This window comes from Anopheles aquasalis, chromosome 3, assembly GCF_943734665.1.
Source record: "Anopheles aquasalis chromosome 3, idAnoAquaMG_Q_19, whole genome shotgun sequence".
Classification (NCBI taxonomy): Eukaryota; Metazoa; Arthropoda; class Insecta; order Diptera; family Culicidae; genus Anopheles; species Anopheles aquasalis.
In genome coordinates, this window is record NC_064878.1 from 56,603,549 (window position 1) to 56,623,548 (window position 20,000).

General features: G+C 49.7%; 2 protein-coding genes across 10 annotated transcripts in view; one reads left to right on the plus strand and one right to left on the minus strand.

The window, feature by feature from the left end:
- LOC126578347 (zinc finger protein 236) overlaps positions 1–4,185 on the minus strand; it is a 10,774-nt gene extending 6,589 nt beyond the window's left edge. For 2 of the 9 annotated variants that reach the window (XR_007608394.1, XM_050240805.1), the window contains exons 1-2: positions 3,476–3,655; positions 1,634–2,083 (exon numbers count right to left, since the gene is read on the minus strand). Coding sequence is in view for 8 of the 9 variants with exons in the window: in XM_050240805.1 (XP_050096762.1) it covers positions 1,634–1,675 (42 nt within the window). In the remaining variant the exon portion in view is untranslated. Of the gene's footprint in view, positions 1–1,633; positions 2,084–2,272; positions 2,772–3,033; positions 3,180–3,205; positions 3,395–3,475; positions 3,656–3,970 lie in introns of those variants that run through there. The other 7 variants (XM_050240808.1, XM_050240810.1, XM_050240807.1 and 4 more) reach the window with 7 other exon arrangements.
- Positions 4,186–4,728: 543 nt separating this feature from the next.
- Positions 4,729–8,909, plus strand: LOC126578346 (intraflagellar transport protein 122 homolog). Its single transcript, XM_050240804.1, has 7 exons — positions 4,729–4,855; positions 4,925–5,155; positions 5,230–5,794; positions 5,869–6,758; positions 6,828–7,949; positions 8,021–8,423; positions 8,500–8,909. The coding sequence occupies exons 1-7, from the start codon at positions 4,791–4,793 to the stop codon at positions 8,749–8,751; spliced, it is 3,528 nt and encodes a 1,175-aa protein (XP_050096761.1). The 5' UTR covers positions 4,729–4,790; the 3' UTR covers positions 8,752–8,909.
- Positions 8,910–20,000: the final 11,091 nt, after the last annotated feature.

Sequence of the window (20,000 nt, forward strand, 5' to 3'; positions counted from 1 at the left end):
GTGCAAAAGATATCCCTCTTGTTCCTCCCAGTACGCCCTGACGCAACAACAACAGCATTCGTAGCATAGCCGCGCGGCGATAAGCAACGCAGAGCATTGTGCTGCCAAGCGTGTACACGTGGTGGATGGATATAGGAGGTTCGCGGTTGCTGCGATGGATGCATAGCTGCTTTCACTCTCTGTATATGCGCGGTTGTTAAAAATACTTTTCTTATGTCGATGCTTACTGAGGTCTGCTGCTCGAAGGGCTTCCCTCCTGAGCGGCGGTTGGACCGCGCAGATGGAAACAGTTTCTACTACACAGCGACTACCGGGCGGAGGGTGATGATGGGGTGGTTTCGCAAAAGTCTCCCCGCGTCTGTCCAGAGTTGCCCCCTGAAGGGTAGAATGGCTGGCTTGTAGCACGTCGTCTTACGCATTACTGAGCCCCCTCCAGACGTGAACAGTTGGAGCACTTATTCCTTAGCAACCATTTCCATGCGACAATTACGCGGCAAAAAAACAAGCATCCCATGAAGGAAGCCCGTCATCATCATCATCTTCGTAATCATCAGCAAACGCGCGCGCGTTCCACCGCGTCATCATTCAATGAAAGTGGTTCGGCATGTGTTGATGCAGATGTCGAACGTAACGGGACTGTAACTGTTTTACAAAAACATCAAATCCTCCCTGTACTCTGTTTGTATGTGATCGCTCTGTTTAAAAGGGGTTTCATTTGCAAATACGTGATTATGGAATATGGCACTGGTCAAACCATGTTTACGTTTCTTTAACCTATTCAGTGCTTAACTGTAATCGGACCGAGAGTAAAACCAATCGTATAGGAGGTGCAATTATCACGATCAACCCTGTTTGGAGAGAGGATATGGACTTGCGAAAAAATAGCATAAAAAGTTAAGATGAGGGATCATCATGGGCAATAAAACGATGACCAATCAGACATGCCATAAATGTACCGGTTTTTGTTATGAAAAAACTTGAAGAGTTCACACTTTTGAAACGGATGATTTGGAACCCAAAAAAGGAACAAGACATCGCGCATCACTACTCCGATTTCGCTTCGAGAACCGTCCATAAACCAAAAACAGTGATACATTGCCCACACGTGATGGAATGAATGAAGCCAACTATAAGTGGGGTGTGATACGGATTCAACATTGGCGCGCTCATCGACACCGGGTAGGTGATACACCGCGCCTACCGACAATAACATGCGGAGAAGAGTGTGGCAATGCAGACGGCACCGCCAGTGCATCCAAGAGGGCGCGCGCGCGCGCTTTGCTTTCTCCATTTCGTCGGGGAGTTTAGCAGTAGAGCATCGCATTCGTTTTCGTAGGATGCCATGGAGCTGGATCAGTGCTTCCTTCATGGTTTTCTCGATGGTTACCATGTGTATGCGCGCGCGAATGACCGGACCCCCGGTTGTAATGCCAGCCAGCACGCACCAGTTACTCTTGGCGCGCACTTAAGAAAACAAATCCAAATAGCTTCTTCAACTACTGCTCCGTGCCATCGAGTCATATCCGGTGGCAGATTGTGGAGCAATCGCAAATATGCTTCCTGCTGTCCATAAAGCTGTCGGCCAGTGGGGGGAGATAAAAACATAAGAAAGAGGTTTATGCACACGGCGTACCTTCCGCACTTGCGGTGATGGTTGCACTATTTTCTTCTGCATCTTGACCGGTTAGGGGTGTCCGTCCGCTGGGGTCCGTTGTTTACTAATGCACTGCTGCGTTTCCTTTTGACTTTGCTCGTCGTCCTTAGAAAGGTTCCTCCGGTCTTTGCGCTGCCGATGTTGATATTTCCAATGCCGAATAGTTCTCGTAGAGCGTTCGCGCTTGTCGCGGCATCGATGGAAGCGCAGGAGAAGGTTGGACGACCACCAAAAGGCCAAGCAAGGCGCCACCGGAAGCTCCGGGTGATTCCTGGGTTCTCGCCCGTGTTTCACACACTCTCTCACACAAACACACGCTTGCTCTGATGTTCGGTATGTTGCTCTGGCTGCCAATCGTCACCAACCAAATCACTTGTCGCAGTGGCGGACCCGGGATGGGTTTAGGAGAGTGAAATTCACACAACGGATCTGCAAAAATAGACACAAACACGCACATTAACAAACATACACACAGACACATGCGAAAAAACCCCCACATAGTGTTAAAAAATAGGAGTCGAGCATATCCGCGCTCGGTTAAAAAGGGGCCTACTAAGCATGACCAACAACGCTCTCCACGAGGACATCACTTGTATCCTGCCGCAACATCTCAGTTACCCTAGAGCCCGATTCCCACCGAATCCTTTGCCTAATTAGCCGTCCGATCTGCGGGTGCAATGCCCGCCGACCTTCCAAAAGAAATGGACCCTTCTTCTTTTGAAGCGCGCGCGTTTGAAGACAAACAACCGTCGTCGTCGTCGTCGTCGTCGCCGTCGCCGCCGCGTCCTGTCTACTGGCGCCGCCGTCGATGGCTTGAACCCGGGGAGAGGACGAAAATGTGCCGCGTTGCGACCAGTGGTGTTGGTGAGGGTCGCGTTCCCAAGCGCGTGTCACGCACACACACACACACCGCGTGCCTCACTGCCGCCATATCGCAACCCAAGCGGGGCAACACACCAAGCCACCATAATTTGCCTTTTCGCCTTTTGCTCTCTCTCTTTCTTTCACGAGGAAATCGCTTTCACTCCTTCTCTTTCTGGCACACATGCACACGCCGTAAATTGCGCTTTTCTTGGTGCCGTCGCCACGGTAGTTTCATCATCCTGGGATGACCGAAAGATCCACGCCAAGATCCATCCGAAAAGGCTCGCCACGAAGTGGAGTGCGTCTCCGGCGCATAAAAAACACGAATTTTCGCCGCCTACTGAATCAAGAACGGGTTGAAGAGGTTGCGTTCCATGAACAGCACCACCACCACCAATACCAACACAACACTGGCGTGTCACACATCTGTCGTCACTCCGAGATGCCGCCTATTGTTTCGTTTCTCCTGTGATGGCGCCTTTCCTCCGTCCCCCCACAATACACCGCAGACCTACGGTGGGGGGAAGTGACCGCAACACACCACCACCGTACCCGTTCTGTCCGCCTCCGGCACGCTCTATCTTATGAATGGCGCAAAATGAAGGGGGCAGAAGAGCGGGGTAGAACTTTCTCGTTTCCGCTGCTGTGGATACACTGTGGGATGGTTTTCACGCTAGCGCTCCTTACCGCGCCCGCAGACACACAAATACACACGCACAAACACACGACCACACGGAGAACAATCATGTAATTGAAGACGAGCGCAAAACGGGCACCCTTCCTTCGGTGCACCCACAAAAATGGATCTAATGGGCTTCCCGAGTGGTCGGATTGGCTGGAAATGATGCCCGGGTGTAGAGAAAATTCCGCGCGCGCGATCCAAACTCCACTCTTCCCGGGTGGCGGCGACTGCGACGGTAACCATTCACCACTTCCTTCCACCCCGCGCGTACGTACAGACCCGATCCGTTGCGGCGATGCGGTTTGGCGGCCGCGTTTTTGCAGTTTCGCAGCACCGCGCGCCCGATGTTCCGGCCAGCGCAGGGATCCTCGGCTTCGTCGTCGCCGCGTCAAAAACGCTGCGGCAGAAGAGGAGCACTGCACGGCCCCTTTTTACAGCGATTAGAAACGCGGAAAAAGCTTTTTCACTGACAGACACGATGGTTTTAAACCGAAACCAAACCTGTCAAACCTGCCTGCCAACTCGCCCATACAATTTTTGTCAGAATCGATTTTCGACGTTCAGAACGAGTCGCCGCAGTTCTTCGGCGTCTTCTTTTCTTCCTCTGCTTTTCAGTTGTACAATTCCGAGACTCGAAAGTGCTGTCCTGTCGTGAAAAAATCCTGAACGGACGTAAAAAGATCGTGAAAAAGTGCTGCACAAAGCATTGAAGAAGCAAACCAGCGAGTAAAAACGCAATCTCAAACTCCGCCGCACGCGCACGTACGCACTTACACAAACGCGCTTTTTTTGGGCCGGGGTGCGGCAACTCGCCAAAATGAAAAAAGGCTGACGAAAATGGCGACCGCTTCCGTGGGGCCAAACCAAAACCCGCATCCACTTTTGCTGACTCCGCACGTCTGTCCGCTGGTCGGTGCACGTGACGAGGAGGCCGAGAAATCCGTTGGGACCCGCGAAATGGGGCGGCAAATGACGCGCGCGTTGCTTGACCTCTCGCGAGCAGGAGCCACTTAAGGTCCTGCGACACAATGCAAGCGATTTCCCATACAGCTAATCGTCGCTCCGTATGGATTGCGGGAGATGAAAAATTTCGGATCCTGTGTTACAATTACACAAACTTACGTCGCATTTCCTTTGAAACAAACAACTTACATTCTATCGTACGAAAGGTGAAGAATCGAATCTTTGTGCCAGGTGGTTCTAGACATATGCTGTGCTCTGTTAGCCGCTGTAATTTTTTTTATTTAGCCGCACGGTGGGTGCCAACGCAGATGGTCAAAAATGTGTAATTCAAAGCGGGAAATGGCTCGCAATGTATGGAAGCTCATGTTGGAAAATCATAAATAGCTTCAAATTTACCTTCCTGTGACGATACTAAGTGATCCTCGTTTGCTTCATCGTAGCTTTCCCCGCCACCGACTGTTGAACCCCGCGCCGTTGCTAGGGAAAACACAAACAAATGTGATCGGCTGTCATTTTCCGTTATTTTCGCGTGAAAATGCATGTTTTCCTCGGATTTGTTCAATAGTTTTGTGTTTCGGATAGAAATCTCGGTTCTCGGTTCTCCGTTCCCGTTTCCCATCCAACAGGATGCGCGCGATACCGAAATGGGTTGAGAAGATCCACGATTCGACGGAGAAAAGCGATGTGGCCAGGTAAGTGCGGGGTGTCCATGTGTTTCTGTTCGAATTGATAATAACTCCCCCTTTTGATCGTCTTTCCAGCATTCATTGCATCTGCTACCATCCGGAGGGTGTACAGTTGGTGGCTGGCGCCGGAGATAAGGTGCTGGTGTACGATCCCATCGATGGCAATCTGATCAGCACGCTCAAGGGCCACAAGGACATCGTGTACTGTGTGGCGTACGCTAAGGATGGCAAAAAGTTTGCCTCGGGCAGTGCCGACAAAACGGTCATCATCTGGACGATCAAGCTGGAAGGATTGCTTAAATATTCGTAAGAACCGGACGGACACTTGAACACCAGGCATGCTCTAATAACGTCTTTCCTTTTCTATTCTTCGCCCCCAGTCACAACGATTCCATCCAGTGCCTTTCGTTCAATCCGATCTCACACCAGCTTGCCTCGTGCGCCGTATCGGATTTTTCATTCTGGTCACCCGAGCAAAAGGCAGTCCAGAAGTACAAAGCCACGGCACGCATCAATGCGTGCGCCTGGACGAACGATGGCCAGTACATTGCGCTCGGGTTGGCAAATGGAACGATTTCGATACGCAACAAGGCCGGTGAGGAGAAGATCAAGATTGACCGGCCAGGTGGGGCCAATAGTCCAATCTTTGGGCTTGCCTGGAATCCACCGGCAACGTCCGGTTCCTCGGACATCCTCTGTGTGATCGATTGGGGCCAAACGTTGTCCTTCTACTCGCTCGGTGGTCAAGCGATTGGCAAGGAGCGCAACTTTGGTTTCGATCCGCTGTGTCTGAGCTTCTTTCCCAGTGGCGAGTTCCTGATAGTGGCCGGATGCAACAAGGCCCTGCAACTGTTTACACGCGATGGTATCCGGTTGGGGATGCTTGGTGAGCAGCACGATTCCTGGATCTGGACAGTGGCCGTTCATCCGGCAGGAAACTTTGTGGTAATCATCGGCGGCCGCTTCACTTTCTACATTACATACCACCTCAAACGTCACTGTCTCTCTCTCTGTTGTAGGTTGTTGGATGCCAGGATGGGACACTTGGGTGTTACAGTCTCGCCTTCAACACCGTGCACGCTCTGTACCGCGAGCGGTACGCGTTCCGTGAGAACATGTGCGACGTAATCATCCAGCATCTCGTGTCGGGCCAGAAGGTGCGCATCAAGTGCCGCGATCTCGTACACAAGATCGCAATCTATCGGAACCGCTTGGCGGTACAGCTACCCGAACGGGTTGTACTGTACGAGCTCAGCTCTGCCGAGAATCAACCGATGCACTACAAGGTGCGCGAAAAGATTGCGAAAAAGTTCGACTGCAGTTTGCTTGTAGTTTGCGCCCAACATCTGGTGCTGTGTCAGGAGAAGAAGCTGCAAAGTCTCGATTTTAACGGTGTGCTACAGCGCGAATGGTTGATGGATAGCTTCATACGGTACATCAAGGTCACTGGAGGGCCAGCCGGTCGGGAGGGATTGCTGCTCGGTCTGAAGAGTGGACAAGTGTGGCGCATCTTTCTGGACAATTCGCTTCCGATTCTGGTGACCACCGTCCTGTCGTCGGTTCGTTGTCTCGATCTGAACGCTACGCGTACCAAGCTGGCCGTGGTGGATGATGCGGGACGCTTGGTCGTACGCGATCTCATCAACGATGCGATGCTGTACCAGGATTCGGCCGTCAATTCCGTTGCCTGGAACACACACCTTGATTCGATGCTCTGTTACTCGCACACGACCGGTGGGTTGAGTGTGAGAGTTGGCTCGTTGCCACCTCGTAGTCCACAGACGATGCTTGGAGTGGTGGTTGGGTTGTGTGGTGCGACCGCTTTCTGTTTACGGGGCAACGTGATGAGTAACGTACCGCTGGCCCTCGGTGCCACGATGTGGCAATTCGTCGAAGCGGGAATGTTTGAGTAAGTTCAAACAAGCCATCCGGAAACCTTGATCGACAAATCTAATCATTGCTGTTTATCTACTCCTAGGGATGCATATCAGGTGGCCTGCCTTGGTGTACCACTGTCCGACTGGGAAGGTCTAGCACAGGCCGCACTCGATGCGCTCAACTTTCAGGTGGCACGTGATGCCTACGTCCGGGTACGCAATCTCCCATGGCTCGAACTTATCGCGGAACTAAGAGAGCGACAAAAACGTGGCGAAACCTCGAAAGAAGTGTTGCTTGCGGAAGCGTACGCTTTTGCAGGCCGGTTCAAGGAGGCTGGCCGATTGTATCAAAAATCGGGCACCAACAGTAAAGCACTCGCCATGTACAGCGATCTACGAATGTTCGATTTGGCACAGGAGTTCCTTAAAGAAGGCAGCGCTGCCGATAAAAAGGAACTCATACGCAGACGAGCAGAGTGGGCCTGTTCGGTGCATGAACCACGAGCCGCCGCAGAGCTACTGCTGTCCGCCGGTGAGTCTGAGCGTGCGATCGAAATCGTGGCCGAACAGGGATGGGCCGATGTGTTGCTCGACATTGGAAGGCGGTTAGCGGCGACGGAACGCGCACCGCTTGAGCTGATCGCAGGCCATCTGCGCCGACTGAAAGCACTTCCACTGGCGGCCGAAATCTATCGGAAGCTTGGTGAGGAAGAGCAGGTTGTACAGCTGCACGTGGAGGCTCGCGATTGGCCGGAAGCGTTTCGATTGGCTGAACATCTACCGAAGGTACTGCCGGATATCCACTTTCAGCACGCACAATGGTTGGCCGAATCGGATCAGTTCATTTCGGCCCACGAGGCGTTCATATCGGCCGGACGTCCCCAAGAGGCAACCAAGTTGTTGCGCAATCTGGTCGAGTGTGCCGTCTCGGAGGAACGCTACCTGGATGCGGGGTATTACACGTGGCTGCGGGCACATCAGGAGTTAAAGCTGTTGGCCAACAGCTCGGAACAGAACCAGCAGGACGCACTGGTTTCATCGGGAGCGGTGGAAGAGTATCGATCGTTGCTGAAGTTTGCATCGATCTACTACGCGTACAACACGATCAATTCGTACCTGAAGGAACCGTTCACCAGTAGCCCGCCGTTGACGCTGTTCAACACGAGTCGCTTCGTTGTGAACCAAATCAATGGAAGCAATCCACCGAAGGGTATCAGTTTGTTGTAAGTCTCCGATCGATGCGTGATTGTAAGCATCCGCTCTTGCCTAATGCCTTTTTGTTGCTCCCTTTCAGTGCCGTTTACTATACACTTTCGAAGCAAGCGAAGGTACTCGGAGCGAATAAGCTGCATCTGCAGATCAACAACAAGCTACAGTCGCTTAAGATCCCTGCCGGCATTCAGGAGCAGGTGGATATTAGCTACATCACGAGCCGTGCCTGTCCCGGAGGTTTCAACGATCCGGAGGAGCTCCTACCGATGTGCTACAAGTGCTCGAACTACAGTCCCCATCTCCATGGCAACCGATGCCCAAACTGTCAGCAGGAGTACATCTTTTCGTACGTTTCCTTCGAGATTCTACCGTTGGCCGAATTTACGCCGGAACGGGGCATTAGCGAACAGGAAGCGGAGAGGCTGTTACTCGCTCCACCGAAGACCGATGCAAGCGATGGACAGCGGGATCAGTTTATTCAAGAGGTCAGTCAAGATTGAACCAAGTTCCTTGATCAATCGATGTGAATAATGTTTTCATTTCTAATGCTCTCTTACGCAGGACATTATCGACACGTTCCCGTCAACACTCGATCGAGATGCGCTGCGTGCGATTGATCCACGGGAAGTGATCATCGTCCGGGGGCCGGCACCGCTACCAACGCGCTACTATCGTAATCTGTTGCCCGAGCTTCAGATTACCGTGTGCTCGGAGTGCAATCAGGTGTTCCACTCGGAGGACTTTGAGTTGCAGTTTCTACAGAAAGGCTACTGTCCGTTCTGTCGCACGGCCGAGGAGAGTCTTATGAATTGAAAGTGCCCTTTGTACGCGCGTGGCACGCGCTGTATGACGATCTCATGGTAAATGTTTAGGTGCGAGTGTACGTGGAATCCATTCCGTCCAGTTCAAAGTGTGATAGGAACATAGCATTTGCGTAATATGTTAATACTGCCTTTTTTGTCGAAATAAATGCACAAATCGTAAATAATGATCAATCTTTTTGTTGGAGAGCTGCTTGTTGGCACCCCTTTGAGAAGGAACAGTTACTAATGAAACCGGAAACGCAGAGTTATGCAAACGGGTCTTAGATTTTGTCTGCAATCCAACCCCGGAGGGCCCCTTAAGGTGAATAGCATTTTAGCATACTTTTGATCTCCCTCGCTTGGCCTAGTCTCTCTGGTGGCTAAGAAAGTTTGAGTGAGAACAACATAAATTGGATTATCTCTTCGGCTGGTAAGTTAGCGTAAGCAAGCAGCTGAGAAGCTTCCACGATGGATCCCCGGGGGCGGAGTGAATGAAACAAACGTTTCGTGGGCAATGAAGAGTCTAAATCGTCCCTAATTATGACCCCAGGCAATCTCTACCCTTAGCTCCGAGTTTAAGGAAACGACAAGGCAGGAAATGATACTGGGGATGATCAAACAACACCAACGAAATGATACAAAAATATGCCGACCATCCCTTTCGCTGCACTAATTCACGGAAACAGAAGGGGAGACGGGGCTACCGTTCGGTTGTGGGTGCGAATCGGTCCCGACAACACAGTTTACCACCCCGTCATCGGGTGTTAGCTTTATTGGCATTTGCGTTAAACAATTGTCGATGAGGGCGTTGAGTAAACTCCCTGGTTCCGTTGTTCCTGTGTTTCTTTCGCTTTCTGTCTATGTTGAGCAGCAGCATGGGGGGTGACGAGGTGACAAATGAGGGTGCAAATAATGCTGTCCAATAGCATTGATTGGGGAAGTAATGGGTCCCTCGAACGCTAGCAACGACCGGACAGGAGAACCAGCGACCAGCCAGCCAGTACGTGCTGCGATTTACTAAATGCGTGTTCAGCGGGTTTTCTGCTGCGGGTGTGGCGGGGGAGGGTTTTGTTGTTGCGATAAACTTTGGAATTTGTTCGAGTGATTTTGAAGGAGTTTGGGTATTTTGTTCGATCCCGCCCCGGTCATTCCAGGGGATGGCCGTGGTTTCGTTTCGACTCTGCCTGTCGATGTTGGGATAGAAATCTGGAAAATCTAATTTATATAGATGCTGCCCAAACCTTCTGCCTTGACTTGTTTTGTTTCGTTTAAATAGAAAGAAAATTGTTGAGGACTGTTGTTGCTTTAATGGAGATTTATATAAAAGATTAGATGATTCCCAACATTATTTTGTAGTTTCAATTTCTAGATTATTCTTTTTAAAATATTCTGCCCAAACCCGGCAATAAACAACGGTGGCATCGCAATCAAAAATCATAACATTATTATGCGATGCTTATCGCATAATGCCTGACTTGCGTGATATGCAAACATCCCATCCCAATTGCCTATATTATGTGTCCCGTGATCCCATACATCATACATTTCATCCCGACTGAACCTCAACGGTGAGCTCTAGGCCAACCGATCCGCATCCTCCTGTTCCTGTTTCCTCATCCAAGCAAACCCGATCCGAAATGATGATAGTTTACAGCATCCCAGCATGCGAGAAACGCTGGAAAAGCATCGCTTACTATGCGTTCAACTGCTGTCGATGGCGCGCGGGTGTCGATTGGAAAAATCGTTTTTCCGGAACGTGCTCCAGGTCATCATCGCACTGGCAACAAACTTTCACCGGTTCATACCGGCCGGTTCCGATTCCGATCGAACATGATGGATAAAATGTTTATTCCGGTCGATTAAACTTTTCCATTGGGTCCATTGAGCGTCAGCAGCCAGTAGCAGAACTAGTGGGCAACATCGGCAGAGGGCAACTCCGTTTTTGGCCAACTAAACGGGTGGCAGAGAGACTCGCAATCACATGATTGGCATATCAATCACGTGTAGCGAACCCGAAATTCCGTTTGTCGGACCATCGGTTGTTGTGGATTCATATGTGATAACAATTTGAAAATTTAAATTACTATCAATTTCGATATTTCGTTCTTGGTGCGATATGACATTATCATCCAAACAAACGTGTGCCAGGATGATTCCATTATCAGCACCTTTGCGTGGAAAACTTTGCCTTCCCCCCAGGGGACATCAAAGGTAATTTGCTTGCCGTTTTTTAGTAATTGTTTCCTCCTTCCTTCCTTCCTTTCTCGCCCCATTGTGACGCACACGCCACGCCACGTGTCGGACAGACTGTGCGGAAGAAGCGGACGCACATTGTTGCCACCACAGCACACGGACGCCACGTGGCCCTTGTTGAAGGGCTGTGTATGCCAAGGCTTCATTATTGGTCCATTAGATAAGTATAGCTTTTGCGCCTTTCGACCGATACATTGTTCTCGGCTGACCGCGAAGATTTAGGACTCGATGAGATCGATTTAATCCACCTCGCTGTCGCGCAAACGCGGCGCTAGCGGTTCACACCATTGTTAGCTGCAGTATCCCCCCTGCCCTTCCTCGAGAAGTTAAGCAATTGTTGCCACTATTGCGTGAAAGTGCGGCTTGAGAATGGTTCGGTTCGGTTTGAAGTAATGTTGCACAAAACGAGTGCCAGCTCGAATCCTGCACTCGGAGCCATTGTCTCGGGTGAAAAAGGTTAGAAGGTCAGGTTCAGGTCGGATGTTCTCACGCAGAAAGTCCCAGGAGGACGAGAGCGCGAGCTCTATTGTAGCGAGTATGGGAGGATTAAGGATTAAAAAGTCAAAAAGCACGCGCCATCGGTGGTGTTATGGTGAGGGATTACGTTTGGCAAATGTAACGTAGAATATGCTTGATATAACATCTTGAAATATGTTGCTTGAATCCTTTTGCTAGAACTGTTCAAATTGTTGTATCGTTAAAGTCCGTGCTAGGGTGTGTTGTCTGTTATGTCTACCATTTCACCAGCTCAACAGTTCCACTGGCTCTGATTATGCTGGTATGTCTGCCAAAGATCCTTTGCTGCTCCAATCCCTTCCATTAGCCAACACATCCGTTCACCAAAGAGCAATCCTGCATCCCTTTAACAGCGAAACATCATGTTTCTACGCGTTGAACTGTAGAGAGAGTGGCCTGGGGTAGTGCTACAATCAATTCGTCTATTCGTCGCAAACGGTACGAATTCGACGCGTCGTGGAGGAAGAGCACAACTCTCACCCTCTCTGCATTTGCTACCAGGATAGGTTCAGGATAATCCGATTCTCCGGTGGACTACCGGGCTTGCCTACCGAGGGGCGTGTTACACGGTCCGCTGCATCACAAACGGTAACGGGATCCGCTCCCATATCAAAGACAATAGAATTCGCAGAGCCGAGTGCGGAGCGGAAACGGTACGGAGTCAGCACAAACGTGGCGCGCGTACTATTTGATGTTAGATTCTGTGCCCGCGGGCACCGAGGAGGGCATTTGTCATGCACAAAAGCACACGGCACACGGTCGCCTCTGTAAGGTGCTCCTGGGAATGCTGTTGACGCTGAAGGATTCGACGAACATTTGATCTGAATGTTATCTGCGATTGTTGCGGGCGCCGTCATTTTGTCGACAGATTCCTTGATCCTTGTGGGAGCAGTTTTCATGCTAGAACGGGAAACTTAAAGAACTTGTGCTAAACTCATATTGTTTGTCACAAGAGTTGTCCCTACTGACCATTCCTTTTGGACGGCAGATAACCTTTTTCTGTCGAATCTTCCGCTGAATTACAATTCACCGACTCGAATGCCCACTCGAGCGGGACATCGTAGCGGGTGTAGCGAGCCACAAAAGTTGAAGAATACCAACTGCGTCCGGAATTTGACCGAGTGGACACACACAAACGATCCTGCTCGAAGCTGCTCCCGTATTCCGGTCCAGGCAACCGTCCAATTTGATTCAATTTGTACAAAACCGTTTGTTCCTCGCACAGTGCTGCGCCATCGATCGGCACGGACCAACGGCACGGAAGGTGGAAGGATACTTGCACTCCACCTTCACTTCCATTCCACCGCTCTGTACGCTCCGTGCTGCGTTTGTTTCGAAGTTTTCTGGCGAGGAAAACGAAATAATATGAGAAAAACAAACGGAGCTCCGAGCTGCTGTTTCGAGACTGCCTTTTTTGTGTCCGGATTCAGGGTTCTGGATTCCGCTGCCTCGGTATGAATATTTATAAGGAAATCTGTTTTCTCGTAACTATCACGCCGGCCGGAACCAGTAATTTGGGTGATTCACGTTTCAATAAGCTTCCCCGTTTCGGTAAGTTGCGCGGACTTACTGCTGCTGCTTCTGGTGGTACTTTTGTTGCCGTTCGCGGATTGAATTGCTGATTTGCTTCCGATGGGCTAACGGTGAGATGATGTAGTTCATATTGGGGGTATCTGTAGAGAACAAATGAAATAGAAGCACAAAACGAATCACAGAATATCATATTCAACGCGTCGGTGTTACAGGATGTTGGCGCACTTACCAGGACGGTTTTGTTTTGTTCCAGTTTCCGATCTGCTCCGAATATCAATCCGTTCTTGGCGTACTTGCTGCTGCTTCTTCAAAATTTGTTTAAAAGAGCAGGCTGTTTCTTAGTTATAAAGGTTTGCTGAAAAGTTCTAAATGAGTTTTAGTAAGAGTTTTATTAACTTGTTCCATCATTTGAGGCAATCAATGACTTTATACAAGTGTATGCTTTTGTTGTTGCAAAATTCATGTTTACATCGCTACAGGACCAAATTAACATACTTCCATCTCAAACACAATGCGCTTTGCTACAAAAAACCATTCACCATTTCGATCGCCCGCCTGCAATCGCCTAGCACGTACGCCGAGATAACAATAAACGAAGCATTATTGTCCCGTATTATCACTCGACGTACCCTTGCAACCCTTATGGACAGTTCAATAAAGCCCTCTAATCGTTTGCTCTGCCAAAAAGGGATTGCAGAGACATAAGCGAACAGAGTTCGGGACATCAAACCGCCCACATCCGCATCAACTGCTGCTGGCTGCTTAGCTGCGGATACGGGATGAGCATGCAACATTTGGCCCGAATGGTTCACGCACGAAGGACATGAAAAAGGGACAAACCCCAGAACCACACAACCAGCACCGAACGGCAGCAAAATCCGTGGTGGTTGATCCAGTAATTGAATCAATCGACGAACACAATCCTGGCGACCCTTCGGGCCGGTCACATGGACAATATTGTGTGGCCGTGGCCGTGATGTTTGTAATTATTGTGACAGTTTAATGAGCAGGCGGTTACATTCCCAACCCACTGAGACGATGAAGGGGGATCGAGGGATGATAAAATCATTTCACCTCGCGCGGCCACTGCTGCCGGAACCGGTAATTTAGGAATCAAAAGGCCACACCAGGCCATCCGTGCGTGCGTTCAACACTTTCGCGCAACACATTCATAATTTCACTTGTCACAACATTCGCTAATTGCATGGTTATTTAGCGTGGGTTCTGACGGCGCCTGATCTTTTTTGCCGCCACACGGGATGAGATAGTTGCCAAGGGATTTGCTTTCAATTGCCTGCTGGGAGTTTTTGGGAAGAGTAGCCGTCGTGTGGCGCTTCTTAGATCGTCTTGTGGTAGATAGATAAAAGAGAGGCGAAGAGGAACACTGATTGCGTGTATTGTGGTTGCAAATTGTGCAATGCTTTTATCAAGTTGGCAACATTGAAGACGAACAAACGAGATATGCCACGGTGCCTGATAACAGTGTACCTTTTAGACTATTTTTTCTGTTCTTGGTGTATGGAATGAACTGGGCTTTATTTAAAATACAAAAAGTAGAATAAAATTGTTCTGTAACGTATAAAAATATGCAAACTGAAGAACATTTCTACAAAACAAATGTTTGCTACAGGTTTTAAAATACAAAAATCAATATTCGTCAAACGATTAGAATTCGTTTGATAATTTTTCAAAAATATTTCCCAAAAAATGCCACTAACAAAATTCCAAGGATCATCAACATCAGCCTGAAAATCTGATAAAATCACCAGAGCTCATTCCAACGTCTGCGGAGGTGGTGATGCATTCAATGAGCAAACTGCAATTTCGTCACCTGGACCAATTGCTGGGCAAACATTGCGAGACTGCCACTCGAACGGACAGACAGACAGACACCTAGACACCTGCGTGCCTTCGTTGTACAAATATCCTGAACGAGGAAAAGTGCAACGACGCAGGGATTCGATTTGAACACAATCCTGCCTACAATCAACCATCAACCAAAAACCAGACGCCTCTTTGCAGTCGGCCTACTACAGTCCGATACGTAATGCGTAAAATCGTGAGCAGAATATGGAATCAGTATGGTGGATGTGGAGCTCGGCTCTGATTTTTAGCGAATTGCAAATGCACGCACGGTAGGCATTGGTGTAGGATTTGCGTTTAGGCAACGGACCATCCCGTTGCCCCACGTGCTAAAATTGAACCCTGTAATGCACATTTGAAATTGGAAGGTAAAACCACTGTACGGTGTGCGAGGGTACATTTGATGCAATTTAATTACTCATCAGTCGTTCGATTGCAATCAGCACGCGAAGTGTTGATGATGGAATTAATGTGAGGCCTATTCGACGATAGTATTTGCTGTGCTCCTCGATGGTGGCTTCTAGATGAAGTCAATTAACACCTAGAACAAAATGGCGTTTGTTCATTTTTATGAAAAACAAATTTATGTTGATGATGATTTACATTACTTCAGCTTCTTTTTGAAATACATCTAGAAGTCGGAACATTATGGATTTTAAATTCTAAAGGAAGTTCCATTCGCAACGATCCAGCAACTGGCAACAAATTGTAGAATTAACTATGGAATAAATTGCCTATTCCTTCCACCACCCACGATTCACGCTACTCTCCATCCAGTGCACCAAATGCTTCGTTCGAACGGTTGAAAGGAATGCCAGTAAAACCAGAATCGGTCACATCGGGCTGTGTGCTGAGGTGTGAAGCTCCTTCTTTCTCTCTCGCTTGCTCGAAGGTGGCGGCATCGGCTACCATTGTGACGCAGAAACAGATAATGTACCAAAGACCGGGGCATCGGGAGTAATGAACATATATCTTGCGAACTGCATTCTGCACGCAGCAGCATCCACCGTCCGGCGACCCATCAACAATCGTGTAACCGGATCGTCCGAACCAAAGAGAGTGGGGGAGCTCCACGCACGCCTGGGGATTCAGTTCCACCGCTGCGGTGGCCACCGCGGTCTCTGTGTGTGCAAACGTCCGACTCGATCCGAAGAAGGGTGTGTGCAATAACCGATCAAAAGGGTTTAACATATGTACACACATAAAATCCCATGTTTACAGGTTGATTTACCGATTATTATTATTATTGGCCAGCCAGCCAACCAGCCAGCCCAGGCCAAGCCAGGCAGTGGCCGTGCGTGCGGCCGCTTCAAGAAGCCCTCTTCCGTCGTCGATTATTCACCCCTTCCCGACCGGGACAGGAGGGAGAAGGGGCGTCAAGCCGCTCGATGCTCACTGAGCTGGCGTATTTTGTGTTTGCGACGATCCGGTATCGTCGACGATCCTCTAAGGCTTGCTCTGATCGATTCGATTCGGTGCTGCACGCGCTACTCCCGGCCAGCCGGCCGGGCTGGCTGGGTGCCTTCTTTCGCGCACACTAAAGCCTTTTTGAAAGGGAGGAACGTGGTGGAGGCTCACCTGGGTGGAGATTTTCTGCAATTTCTGCCGGATGTCGGCGAATCATTTGCAACACTTAACCCCACACGCCGCGCTTGCAAAGATACCAGCCAGTAAGCAACCGCCAGCCATCGGTGGCACTCGCTTCAGTGGCCGCAGGGCGCGCACGAGCGTTCGCCACTTCTTCGCCTGGTGGCCCGGTGCTCGGATTCTGTGTCCGCGGACGGCCAGACAATGCAAATATGGGGAAATTTATGATTGTTATTTATTAATAAACATAATTTACGGTTTATGCGTACCTGAGTGCCGCCGTCTGTGCGGTGGTGGAGGGCCATCCGCTACGCATTTAGATGGCATCGAATCGCCGACAGAATACGGTGGCTTATCGTCGGGATCGTCGTCGTCGGAAAGGGAATTCAGGGATCGTTTGGAATTACGTTGAGCTTTCGGCAATGAAATGAATTTTGTCAACTACTTGTGGCACTTGCAATGAGACATTTTGCGTTGCTGCGCTTCTGCTGATGGTTGCTTCGATCCGCTGTCGTGTTGCTATGTTGCCAGGACAATGCTCACTCAGGTTAGACCGATTTGCCTTCTGAGACTCCCGGGAGAATAATGGCAGTCATCGAGCGTAATCATTGAGCGATAGAATAAATTCCAAAATCATAATATGCAGCATAAAGTGCGGGCATTTCAACAAACATAACTTTTCATTTTCATGCTTCCCCTCCGCCTTCTAATGTGCATGATTGTATTTATGTTTTGCCTTTATTTAGAATTTCGCATCGCGATTTGTACCACAAAAAGCGGACCAACACCATCGGCACGTGGGCGCTGCTGGGTTGGCAATCGCACAGATCCTTCACCATGCACCATGCAGCCATTGACCTTGCGTGGCGTCGGAGGTCACCGATGCTTCTCCACCAGCAACTCCGGGGCCAAGGGGTTCCGACCGAGCGGGCGTTGAAATTGATGATTTACGAACCATTGAACCGCCCGACCGAGCGACCGACGGAGAAGGTATTCGCGCACATTTTCGTTCGCACTCACTCATCTCTACACTCCCTTTAACTCCCACCGCTCGGTTTGTCATTTTGCACGGACAATAAATTAGCAAAGGCTTCCCCATTTTTCGTTGGATCATTCGTTGCTCGCAATGCGTCGCAGACCCCGGGGGCCGCATTAGGACGGACCACCATCGGGTGGTCGAGTGGCGCGATTGCGTAGCACCGGATGCGCACCGAGGAGAGGCACTCGATTCGTGGCCGGAAGGATTTACCGATAAGCATTGCCTTCCTACGCTTGAAGCTGCGGATGAATTCAAAAGAAAATCTGTCGCAATCGAAGGATCGCATCTCGCTGGAAGGATAGCTCCTGAGACAGTAAACTCGCAGCTTGAGTGCATTTGTTCGACGTAAATCCCTCCTCGGTGGTCCACTTGAAACATTTGTGACTTCTGTTGCGAATTGAGTTTAAGCGTGGACGTATTGTTCCACTTTTCGAGCCCTTCTTAGGCGGATTCCAATTCCAATTCCAATTGGCAATAGAAACTCCGGGGAACATGTTAAGAAGCCTCTTCTCACCCAACCAGTACGCTGCGGCAGTCCATTATTGTTGTTGGATCATTTCAACTTCAAACTTAGTTGCACATTTTACAAACGGACAAAACTGTCGACAGGGCGGCAGGAAGGACATGGTGAGATGGAGGGTGAACTCTATTACTCAAAAGTGCACCCAGCTATTCGTGTGCGAGGTGTTAACCGTCGCGCGCGCGATAGTTAGCTCAATGCTCCACTTAGCGCGATCGATGATTAATGTGAATGACCATTCGTCTGATGGTGTGCCCCCCGGAGGCGTAAGTTCTCTCGCTCGCTACAATTGTGGGTGTCTTGGAAGGTGTTAGATGGCAGATAGGTCCCAGGGCGGGATGGGGGAGCTATCAATATTACCTGGAGTGAAGTAAAGGATCGCGTAAAAGGTTGCTGCAATCAATCAATCAGAATCAGGAGAAAAATGGTTTCCACTACAAAGTGTTTTAGAAAAATGTATCTGGATCATCCAGAAGGATTATCGATCGTCGACCACACAGATGCGTTAGTGCTTTATCATCTTCTCATTTATCCTCCTCGTTCCCTGGCGACATTTATGATGTCCGTTATCCGTTGTTTGGCTTTTTTCGTCTGCATTGCAATCGCAACTCAATCAACTCATTGGCGCATTGATTGAATGCTTCCTCTGCCCACGTATGGGTCCGGTAACGGTGGTTTTACGTGCTCTCTCTCTCTCTCTCTCTCTCTCTCTCTCTCTCTCTCTCTCTATCTCTCTCTCTCTCTCTGGTCGCCTGTCATCATCGCTCGCGCCATAAACGGTCAGTGTTAGATCGGTGTAAAATCCCTCAAAAAATGACGAACCCATTTCTCACGGCACGACCACGGATATACCGTTGGTGCCTTTGGAGACGAAATTATGAGGTCCAAGCGCCAAGTCGGGCCCGGGTGATCGCGATCGAACTGCGCGATTTGTCATCGTGCCAGCTAGCTCCACATTAAGCACCTCGTAACCGAGGTTTCATTGCGCGGAGTGATTATAATATTTGATTCGCTTTAACAGCCGGATTCCGGACGCCCGGGATCCGGGGCGAAAGTACTAAAAAAAGGTGGACTTCAGTTCGATCAGCATTGACCTGCCCGTATCGTTCTGCATCGGAAACATTCGGGCGTTCCTCCTCCTGGCGGAGGGTTATCATTTCCTTTCACGGTCGATTAGTGCTCGATTAATGTCCGCAGCAAATCAAACACTGGCGTCCTGTCCTGGTTTACCACAAGTTCCAGAATGGTCGTCGAATGAGCACTAAAATTGAGTAAAGCTGAATCCGGAATAATGGAGCACAGCTGAATGACAGCACATGAAACGCTTCTAGAGAGTCTCTCCAGTCGTAGGTTTATGAGTTGTAGCGCATAAAACTGGGAAAAACAACGGATAGGAATTAATCGCTGCGTGGACCGGCGACAGCGAGAGGGAGAGAGAACTCTGTTTTGTTGGTTCCTTTCTGGGGGTCTGCAGACGGAATAGACACGCGGATAGCTCCATCCGCCATCGAATGGCCATCGTTTAGACGATAAAACAAAACCCTCGACCTCGAACATAACTGACTGGTTGTAACACAAACCCGTAACATGTTTTTCAGTCATGTCAAAAATGCGCCTCTCCAGCCTCTGGCGTTCACCTGCCTGCGCTGGTGGGGTCATGGTGGAGACTCCTGTCGCCACAAGTTGATGTCTCCGTCACCGTGCCACCAAGATTTAGGCTCCGCTAGGCACGAACTCAATTCAGTCATAATGCTAAAGGTTTCGAAACATCGAATCTTTCGATCGAGATACCCGTCGATCGTTTATGTCGCCATCGGACCCCCGGCAGCAGCACCAGCAACAGCAGCAGCAGCAGCAGCAGATCATCATCATCTAGCGGGCCATCATTTTTATTGACACCTCGAGCATAAACTGTCTTCTCCCCCACCAGTAGGCTGTGGGCTTCTTC

Excerpts from the sequence above, each read along its gene's own strand:
- LOC126578346 (XM_050240804.1), top strand. The coding sequence starts at position 4,791 with ATGCGCGCGATACCGAAATGGGTTGAGAAGATCCACGATTCGACGGAG. Across the intron at positions 6,759-6,827 it reads GTCGAAGCGGGAATGTTTGA|GGATGCATATCAGGTGGCCT; the intron begins GTAAGTTCAAAC and ends ATCTACTCCTAG. Across the intron at positions 7,950-8,020 it reads CCGAAGGGTATCAGTTTGTT|TGCCGTTTACTATACACTTT; the intron begins GTAAGTCTCCGA and ends GCTCCCTTTCAG.